General features: G+C 37.0%; 1 protein-coding gene across 3 annotated transcripts in view; it reads right to left on the bottom strand.

Moving 5' to 3' along the window:
• Window positions 1-9,911, bottom strand: part of LOC106874655 (pumilio homolog 3) — a 30,637-nt gene that overhangs the window by 5,616 nt on the left and 15,110 nt on the right. For all 3 annotated transcript variants that reach the window (XM_014922449.2, XM_014922452.2, XM_014922451.2), the window contains exons 9-14: window positions 8,461-8,565; window positions 7,540-7,643; window positions 6,013-6,088; window positions 4,763-4,861; window positions 2,640-2,774; window positions 713-855 (exon numbers count right to left, since the gene is read on the bottom strand). In XM_014922449.2, the coding sequence (XP_014777935.1) occupies window positions 713-855; window positions 2,640-2,774; window positions 4,763-4,861; window positions 6,013-6,088; window positions 7,540-7,643; window positions 8,461-8,565 (662 nt within the window). The remainder of the gene's footprint in view (window positions 1-712; window positions 856-2,639; window positions 2,775-4,762; window positions 4,862-6,012; window positions 6,089-7,539; window positions 7,644-8,460; window positions 8,566-9,911) is intronic.

Here is a 9,911-nt window from a genome sequence, read left to right as displayed (position 1 = left end):
GGCACATAAAAGACACCATTTCGAGCGTGGCCGTTTTCGTGCAGGTGACACGTAAAAGCACCCACTACACTCTCTGAGTGGTTGGCGTTAGGAAGGGCATCCAGCTGTAGAAACTCTGCCAAATTAGATTGGATCCTGGTGTTGCCATCCGGTTTCACCAGTCCTCAGTCAAATCGTCCAACCCATGCTAGCATGGAAAGTGGACGTTAAACGATGATGATGATGATGATGATTTCATGGCTGAATAGTAGTAAAATAATTGCTCTGCTGCAACAATGCTAATAGATGTTACTAAAAGGACAGCATTTCTGAGGCAGGATTGGAAAGTGATAAAACATGTAGCATATGTTATCATAATCACTATCATCATTTAATGTCCACTGTGGGTTGGACGGTGTAACTGAAGCTGGCAAGCTGGGAGGGGGGGCGTACCAGATTCCAGTCTGATTTAGCGCAGTTTCTATGGCTGGATGCCCTTCCTAATGCCAACCACTTTACAAAGTCTGCTGGGTGCTTTTTATGTGATGCCGCATGGGCACTTTTACATGGCACCGCCACAAGTGCTTTACACCACCAGACGGATCGTTCTTAATACTTCTGCTGTGGAATACAGGTCTTCTTGAGTGCAGCCAGGTGCCATGTATTTTGGTCCTTTGTTAGACTATTATAACAATGTTGTAATTGCAAAATCTAGAGTCTTTAAAAATATTACCTGAATTCATTGTCATCTCCTTCCCGCATAATTTTAATAACATCTGGGTGGAAATGTAGTGGATCACGTGGTGCAAGCAAGTACAACAGAAGCTTTCGTCCATAGGAGTTTGTTGCTACTTCTTTCAGAGATTTTATAATTTCCTGAGAAAAGAAATAAAAAGAAATGAAGATAATGGTGTATTGTAAAGATATTCCATGATTCTTTAACGATGTAACTGGTGGCAGCATGGCTGTGTGGTTAAGAAGTTTGTTCTGCAACCATATGGTTTTGGGTTCATTCCTCCCACTGCCTTTACAAGGAGAAATCATCATCATCATTTAACGTCTATCTTCCATGCTGGCATGGATTGGACGGTTTGATAGGAGTCGGTCAGGTAGAAGACTACCCCAGGCCACTGTGTCTGTATTGACAGGGCTTTTATGGTTGGATGCCCTTCCCAACAGCCAACCATTCTGCAAAGTGGACTGAGTTGTTTTTACGTGGCACCAGCACAGGTGAGGTCAGTTTCAACATGGTTTTTACAGCTGAATACCCTTCCAAATGCCAACCACTTTACAGTATGGACTGGATGCTTTTTATGTGGCACCAGCACCAGTAAGGTCACCAAGTAACATGCAAGACAAGGCATTTTGAGAGCGGAGGGGGGGTCACTGGAGGAGGTGATCTTGGGTCAGATGATGAAAAGTTAGAGTGATACATATGAATTCAAATGAACACGTGCGTATGCACTAACATCTATAAATATATGGTGGGCAATTGAACTTCTTAACCATACCTGCACCTCGAGTCCATATGTACCCTTAAAAAAATAAATTGGAGGCACATGACTTATTAGTTACAAAGACTCGAGAAAGTAACTTAAAAAAAACAAAATGAAGTTATGCAAAGAAAAGAGTTGTAGGAAGCAGTACATCAAGATAAGGAATTATCTTTACATGGGACACTTCGTCTAATTGATTACAGCAAAGTAGATTAGATTTTGCTAAAGACACCCATGGAGCAGGTGTTGAACTAGATAATTGATTAAGATCTGAACTAGGACTAACAAGAATATAGTTAAATACTTTATTCAATTGATTGCTCCACTGTCTGTCTGTCTCTCACATATATATATATATACATTAGTTATAAGGATGCACTAGAATCTAGGCACATCAACATGTAAGATGCCAGAAATGGCTAGGTACAATAACAGAGTTTATAGCAAGGTAAACAACAATAAAGATATCAAGTATTGGTAGGCTACTGTAGAACCAAGTCTGGGCTGGTTTCAGGTGTGGAGTAGGTATAAAAAGAGAACACAAATGGCATTTAAAATTTATAACAGCTGATTCAGTATTCATAAATTGCATCATGACATATAATCCCCCATCTTCAGGTAAAATTTTAAACAGGTAAGATTTCATATATCAACTCAGACAAATCCACCGATGATGGATTTGCCTAGGTCAAGGTATGAAATCTTAACTGTTTAAAATTTTACTTGAAGATGGTGGATTACATGTTATGGTGTAACTTATGTATACATCAACAAAATTCTACTGAAACAATTGCCACAAATCTTAAATACAATTTGTGTTCTGTTTATATTTATAAAGTAATATGTCCCACATCTCAGCAGTTTGGCATGCAAAAAAATGCATCTTGCATGAGAAAAAAGGGTTAGCATCAATGAATGTAGCCAACTACAGAATACAGCCTCAAGAAGTCTTGTTCAGCATATGTCACCATGGGAAAAGTGATGTAAAATTGATGAAAGAGGAGTCATAACAAATCTATTCGAACCAGACTTAATGAATAGGTGATGTCTGATTTTCAGGAGATTTTCTTAGGCAGGGAGAGATGCAAAAACGCCAGATATGGTCTATTTTTCAATAAAAAGAAAATATTTCAATCCATAAGATACTAGCAATTCAATACTCACGTCCAGGATAACTTTTGACAGTAATTTTGTGTCATCGACAACATCAAAAGCAGCCAGCAGCACCTGGTGAGCATATTCTTCCAGGCACATTTTCAATATGAAACCTTTGAAACTTTTTACAATTACTTTCCGATCCTGAAATAAAAATAAAACAAACAACTTTATGAAGAACATAACAGAGAACCTTTATGACTAAAATATTGTGTGTCTTTTAGATAGAAAAGATCATAGGGGTACCACTGCAAAGTTCTGTTGTCAAATGTGTTTAGGGTAAGTTTGTCGGAGCCCATCCCATATCAACAATGTAAGCTAACAAAACACCCATCAACTTTACAGTACTGTTGCTGTGTGCAATAATATGGTACTCTTTATCTTATGGCACCAATTTACAATTGGATAGATTGAGTATTACTGACCTTTCCATGGGTTGTCTGGTATCCTACATTGACTCAGACCAATCATGCTGTCATATGCAGCATAGTTATAAGCTAAACAGTATAATTCAAGAAATTCAAGGCCTAAACATTGGAAGGTTTTTAAACAACACACACACAAAAAAAAATGTCCAGTAACTGTAAATAGACAGCATGAGAAAGTACAACTTACTAATGTACACATAGTGTAACAGTTTATAATACTGAAATGAGATCTTCCAAAAAGCTCAGTTAAAACAGCCAAGAAACTGAGAAACTGTTCTTAGCACAACATGGTACTCCAACACTTGGCGACTTACACTACATTAATACTGGTTTCAGATTTTGGCACAAGGCCAGCAAGAGGAGGTAAGTCAATTACATTGACCCCAGTGCTCAACTGGTACTTATTTTATCAACCTGGAAAGGACAAAAGACAAAGTCGACCTTGGTGGAATTTGACAGATGAAATGCTGCAAAGCACTTTGCCTGACATGCTAACAGTTCTACCAGCTCATCACCTTATGCTGTATATTAATTTTAATAACAGCATTGTAGAACTGAAGTGTGCAAACTGAGTAAAGAGGTGATAATTTCTAGAGAAATTAAGTCTCTGATGTGGGTTTTGTTCCTGGCATATCATTTCACATGTGCTGCAAACATAATTTCCAAATGTATACTATGAGCTAAGTTACCCACATATCACTTCCCTTTTGTAACATACATAGAGATTATGATATTTCATAATGACTCTCAAACAACTCATCAAAAGTCACGATATATATATATATACATATATATATATATATATATATATATATATATATATATATATATATATATATATATATATATATATGTGTGTGAAATGTGCTGTGCGTGAGAAGACCCGGCAAGCCAAGTAAGATCGTTGCCAGTGCCCCTGGACTGGTTCTTGTGCGGGTGGCACATGAGATGCACCATTTTGAGCGTGGCCGTTGCCAGTACCGCCTGACTGGCTCCCGTAGGATTTTCGAGCGAGATCGTTGCCAGTGCCCCTGGACTGGCTTGTGCGGGTGGCACATAAAAGACACCATTTCGAGCGTGGCCGTTTTCGTGCGGGTGACACGTAAAAGCACCCACTACACTCTCTGAGTGGTTGGCGTTAGGAAGGGCATCCAGCTGTAGAAACTCTGCCAAATTAGACTGGAGCCTGGTGTTGCCATCCGGTTTCACCAGTCCTCAGTCAAATCGTCCAACCCATGCTAGCATGGAAAGCGGACGTTAAACGATGATGATGATGATGATGATGATATATATATATAAAGTTTAAGTAATAACTTAAAGATTAAAAATATGGCACATTTCAATTCATTATTTAACCCTTTAGCATTTAGATTATTCTGTTAAATATTATTTATTCACATGCTTTTGAATTAATCACCTGTTATCTCATAGCTTCAAGATCTCAATAATGTGATTGTTATTTTTAAGATAACTTTGTAAGACATGTGTGAAAGGCTGGATCTGGTCAGTTTGAATATTAAACAGGTAGAATATATTGGCCAGATATAACCAGTTTAATTAACCCCAGGCATCCCTCCATGAGAGTCAAACAGTGGAAATATGGCCTGTAATGCTTTTAGAGTAAATGTGAACCTGTAACTAAATAGAGATGTCATAAATAAGAAAGAATCCAACAAAAGCTTTTAGAACACAAGTCATGTTTACCTTGGTGTTACCATACCATATACATTTCATAGCAACACGTCCACCATCTCGGGAATGCACCATATTTACAATGCCCTCTCTCAATTCAGTTATCATTTCCTATAAAAAAATAAGCAATAATATTTAAGAATCAGATTAAAAAGGGACAAACATCAAGACACATTCAAGTTATCAAAATTCTGTTATTTTTATCACTGATTTTTAGACTTAGGAGGAAATCTCAAGTGGACATTATATCAAAGTTCACTTCTTAAGAATGGGGTACATACAAACAGAAGCATAAATATAATTGTTTGTTTGGAGTTGAATTCAAGAGATGTAACTTCACATCCTATATTCGGTTTTGGTTTATAACAGGGGTAAAAATAATAAAGAGTACGAAGCAAGCTCCTGATAGAGTAAGTACCACAATTAGGTTTCAGTTCTTAGCTAAAGTCATTTCACCTGCAGTACAATAGACATATATATAAAAAAAAATTTTTTAAAAAAAGCTATGAATACCAAAATATTTTTTCTTGAACTGAAAGTTGGTAACATGCACCAGTCTTATTTTAAAAGAAATCTATGTATCTATTGGACAATGCTGAGCATGAACTCAAACCTAAGAACTGGGAAAGCTACCGCTTAAACTAACCTTTAGTACTTAAAGAAAGAGAGAGAGAGGTAGACATAAATTTCAATTATAGAAAGACTGGAAGATGTCTTTAATTTGAACATGTTGACTTGAAATCCATTAAAAGTTGATTTTATGTTGATCACTCAAGTACATGCTGTGATGATTGGATTAGAGACCACCAGAATTTTAGAAATAACAGTCAAAAAGTGAAAAGGAAACAGATTGTAATAGAGAGGGATGCTGATACCATCATTGATAACATACCAAAACAAAAGGGGGGCAGGCTTCTATGTAGTTACTCAACCTGCTAAATGTAGCAGATAAATTTGACCATTTGTTTTAAGTCCTTAATCTTATGAAAGCATGACCTGCAATAAAGACCAGATGGTCACAGCAATTAATATGGGTTGCATATTGTTTGATTAGCTGTCTACATGCCATAACCCTGCTTCAATAGAACTCACCAATGCTACTTAACAAAAAGAAGGAAGTATATATTGACTGAAATAGCTTAATATAGCAGCCAAGAAGACTCCATTAAAGAATATACCTATTATTTATTCATTCAATGGTTTATCATTGTTTTGTAGTAAAACTGATTTGAATTGATTGATTATAAAGGAACAATACTTACAGTTCGCATAGCTTTATCTGCATATAAGAAATATTCCGAAAAAAGACGATGGATGATTGAGTGACTCAACAGGCTCCTGAAAATTTGAAAAAACTTCAAATATTAAGCGGATGTCATGAAATATTTAGTATTAAGTATTTTAAATCATTTAGAAGAAATACAGCCCATGGCTGTATGGCTAAGAAGCTTACATCCCAACCTTTTTTTGCAAAGCGTGGTATTTATTCTATTGGTTGCTTTTGTCGAACTGCTTTGTCATGGAGATATAAATACACCAGGTTCAGTAGCAAAGTTAGAACTCCCTATCTCCAATTGTTATCATCATCATCATCATTTAACACCCATATGCCATGCCAGCAATGGTTGGATAGTGTGAAAAGATCTGATAGGTCCAAAGAAAACATTGTGCTCTAATATCTGTTAATAAGCTTGCATCCCGGCCATGGGTTCAGTTTCACTGTGTGGCACCTTAGGCATAAGTGTTTTCTACTAAAGCCTCAGGCCAACCAAAGCCTTGTGAGAGGATTTAGTAGAGGAAACTGAAAGAAGCCCATCATATATATTTATATACATTTATAGGTGCAGGCGTGGCTGTGTGATATGAAGCTTCCTTCCCAACCACATGACTCTGAGTTCAGTCCCACTGTGTGGCACCTCAGGCAAGTGTCTTCTACTACAGCCTCAGGATGACCAAAGCCTTGAGTGAATTTGGTAGACAGACACTGGAAAAAACCCATCGTGTATATATATATATATATATATGTGTGCGTTTGTGCCCCCATAACTTAGTGATTCGACAAAAGAGGCCAATAGAATAAGTACCACTTCTAAAAAAAAAGTACTGGGGTTGATTTGACTAAACCCATCAAAGCAGTATGGCCAGTCCAATGACAAACAAGTAAAAGATAAAAGATATAGTATGTGAGTGATTTGTACAGGCAGACTCTTATTACTACAGTAAATAAAATAATGATTTATTACACAGACAGATGTTAGATTTTATTAGAAGTTGTGTGGTTACGAAAATAACTTTGCAACCATGAGTTTTAAGTTCAATCCAGTTGCATGACACCTTAGGTAAGAGTCTTCTAGTATAGCCTTGGGTTGATCAATTTAATAGATGGAAACTGTACATGGAAATCCATGTGCTTTTTCTCTACATGTTTTAGCATCGACAGAGTATGAGTAGAAGTGATTTTTTATGTCATGCACACACAGTATGTTCTGTTGGTGACATGAGAAAATCGCCAAGTACACGCTGAATAGTGGTTTGTGTTAGGGCATCCAGCCATAAGAACCATACTAAAGTAGACAGGGGAGCATGATACAGTCCTTGGGTTTGTTCGACTTTGTCAAACCATCCAGCCCATGACAACACAGTCGAACATGGATGTTAAATGATGATGAAAAATCAGTGGATAGTGTCTACTAGAGGGTGTGGGAATATGAGAACATCAAAATGGATCTTAAAATTATCTTAAGTTTCTATACTTAATTCTGAAATAAATGAGTTGAAATGCTACTCACTTTTCAATGAGAGGAACTAAAATCTCCTTCATGTTATCCAAAATTGTTTCCTTCTTCTTGGGGTATGCATTAAACATATCTTGTAAGCAGGTGATCTGATCATTCTAGAAGAATAAAAAAGCAGTTGTGAGTGAATTAAAAGAAGAAAATTATCAGAAAACAGATTGATAATAATAATTTAGCCCTCAGTCAAAGCGTCCAACCTAAGCCAGCATAGAAAGCGGACGTTAAATGACGATGAATTTTGTTTTTATACATTCTCATTATTTTAATAGTAGTAGTAAAATGGCTATGTAGATATTCTATTGGCCTACTACTTCATTATAGGTTTTGGCTTGAAATCCACTGTGAGTAAATTGTTTCTGGGTAGAATAACATTCTGCATTATTTCAGTTTATCTGATCATCATGAGGGTGCAAGATCAATAAGCAAAATTAGCTTTAAAAAAAAAAAAAAAACTAGCATCTCATCCAAAGGAAAGAAATTCTCTCATTCACTTAACATGAAAATAAAACAAGGCCTGCAAAAGCTGAGAGCGTATCAAACAGTAACAGGGTTATGTACATTTAGGGAGAAAGGGACAATCAGTTACATCAACCCTACTCCTATATTTGACTAATTTTATTTTAACAACCCTGAGGAAGTCGACCTTGGCAAGATTTGGATCTAGAATTTATAAGGATGGAACTCAACACTGCAAAGTATTTTGTCCAACAGTTTATCAATTTTGCTGTTCTGTGGTTCCCCCTGATAACAACAATGAAAAAAGAAAAAAACAAACTGAAAAGCAAGAATGATTATAATCACAGAATTATTCCTTTAACTAAGGATTTCTGAATGACTCAGGTACATTCACTTAAAAGAATGCAATGGTGCTTATAAATGGAGAGTCTGAAAATACTGAAAAAATTGCAATAATACCTTCAAAAACTTATAAGTTGCACCATAGAAATCCTCCAAGAGTGCTTGGCGTTGTGTTGCATTTGCATATTCATTAAATGTATATTCAATGATTTCTGACGCTTCCTAAAAACAAATGGAAATACATGTTTTAAGGTCAACATACAGCAATATATTCCATGTCTTCTGAACTGCTTCACGATAATGATGAGGTGGGGGGAAAGAATGAAGTGATTGAAAGTAACTGTCTGAGGACCTGGACCTACAGAGTGGTTTCAATTTCCAGTCAAAGCCATTTCACCTCAATTATATTACTAATGCCATTAAAAAAATGTATGAGAATTATACTTCATTTGTCTCTTCTGTAATAAATCTGGACTGCTGCACCATTTTCACATATTGTGATATAATTCTTAAGTTTTGAGGAATAGGTGCAGGAATGGCTGTGTGGTTAAAGAGGTTTGCTTTCCAACCAAGTGCTTATGGGTTCAAATACCATTGCACCTTGAACAAGTGTTTCAACTATAGTCTTGAGCTGACCAAAGCCTTATGACTAAATCTGATGGACAGAAACTGAAAGAAGCCCATTTTGTGTGTGTGTATATGTATGTACATACATATATGTGAGTTTGCGTCTCCTCGTCTTGAGATCATGCGATATTTGTAAACAAATACTACTGGCATATAAGTGGAATGCTGTGTTTCCAGTTTCCAGTAAAAAGATTTCTGGCCATGGGGAAATACTACCTTATATGGAAACAGGTAAGGGTTGGTGACAGAAAGGGTATCTGGTGGTAGAAAATCTGTTTCTCAATTCCATCTGAACCACGCAAGCATGGAAAAGTGGATATTAAAATAATGTTGATTTGAAACATTTCGAAATCAGAGTTTGAAACAAGCAAAGTGAAGGAAGATTCAACCATATTTATTAATAATACACATTCCTTGTGCACAAACAGCAGATATTGATAGCAGCAATATCAATGTCTTATTTTGCATTGTAATAAAATGGTTGTAGCAAAGATAGACATCCCTATCATTGTCAAACACCCATGTGATATGCCAGCAAGGGTTGGACTGTTTGACAAGACCTGACAGGTCTAAAGACTGCATTGTGCTCTAATATTTGCATTAGCAAGGTTTCTATGACTGGATACCCTTTCCAAAACCAACCACTTTACAGTATGTACTGGGTGCTTTTTTTCAAGTCGAGGCAAGACCTTCGTACATTGGGCCTCACCGAGGCGATGACTACTGACCGAGACCTTTGGAAATGTGCTGTGCGTGAGAAGACCCGGCAAGCCAAGTGAGATCGTTGCCAGTGCCCCTGGACTGGCTCTTGTGCGGGTGGCACATAAGATGCACCATTTTGAGCGTGGCCGTTGCCAGTACCGCCTGACTGGCCTTCGTAAGATTTTCGAGCGAGATCGTTGCCAGTGCCCCTGGACTGGCTCTTGTGCGGGTGGCACATA

This window comes from Octopus bimaculoides, chromosome 7 (assembly GCF_001194135.2).
Source record: "Octopus bimaculoides isolate UCB-OBI-ISO-001 chromosome 7, ASM119413v2, whole genome shotgun sequence".
NCBI classification, from domain to species: Eukaryota; Metazoa; Mollusca; class Cephalopoda; order Octopoda; family Octopodidae; genus Octopus; species Octopus bimaculoides.
This window is presented reverse-complemented; position numbering and strand designations above follow the sequence as displayed.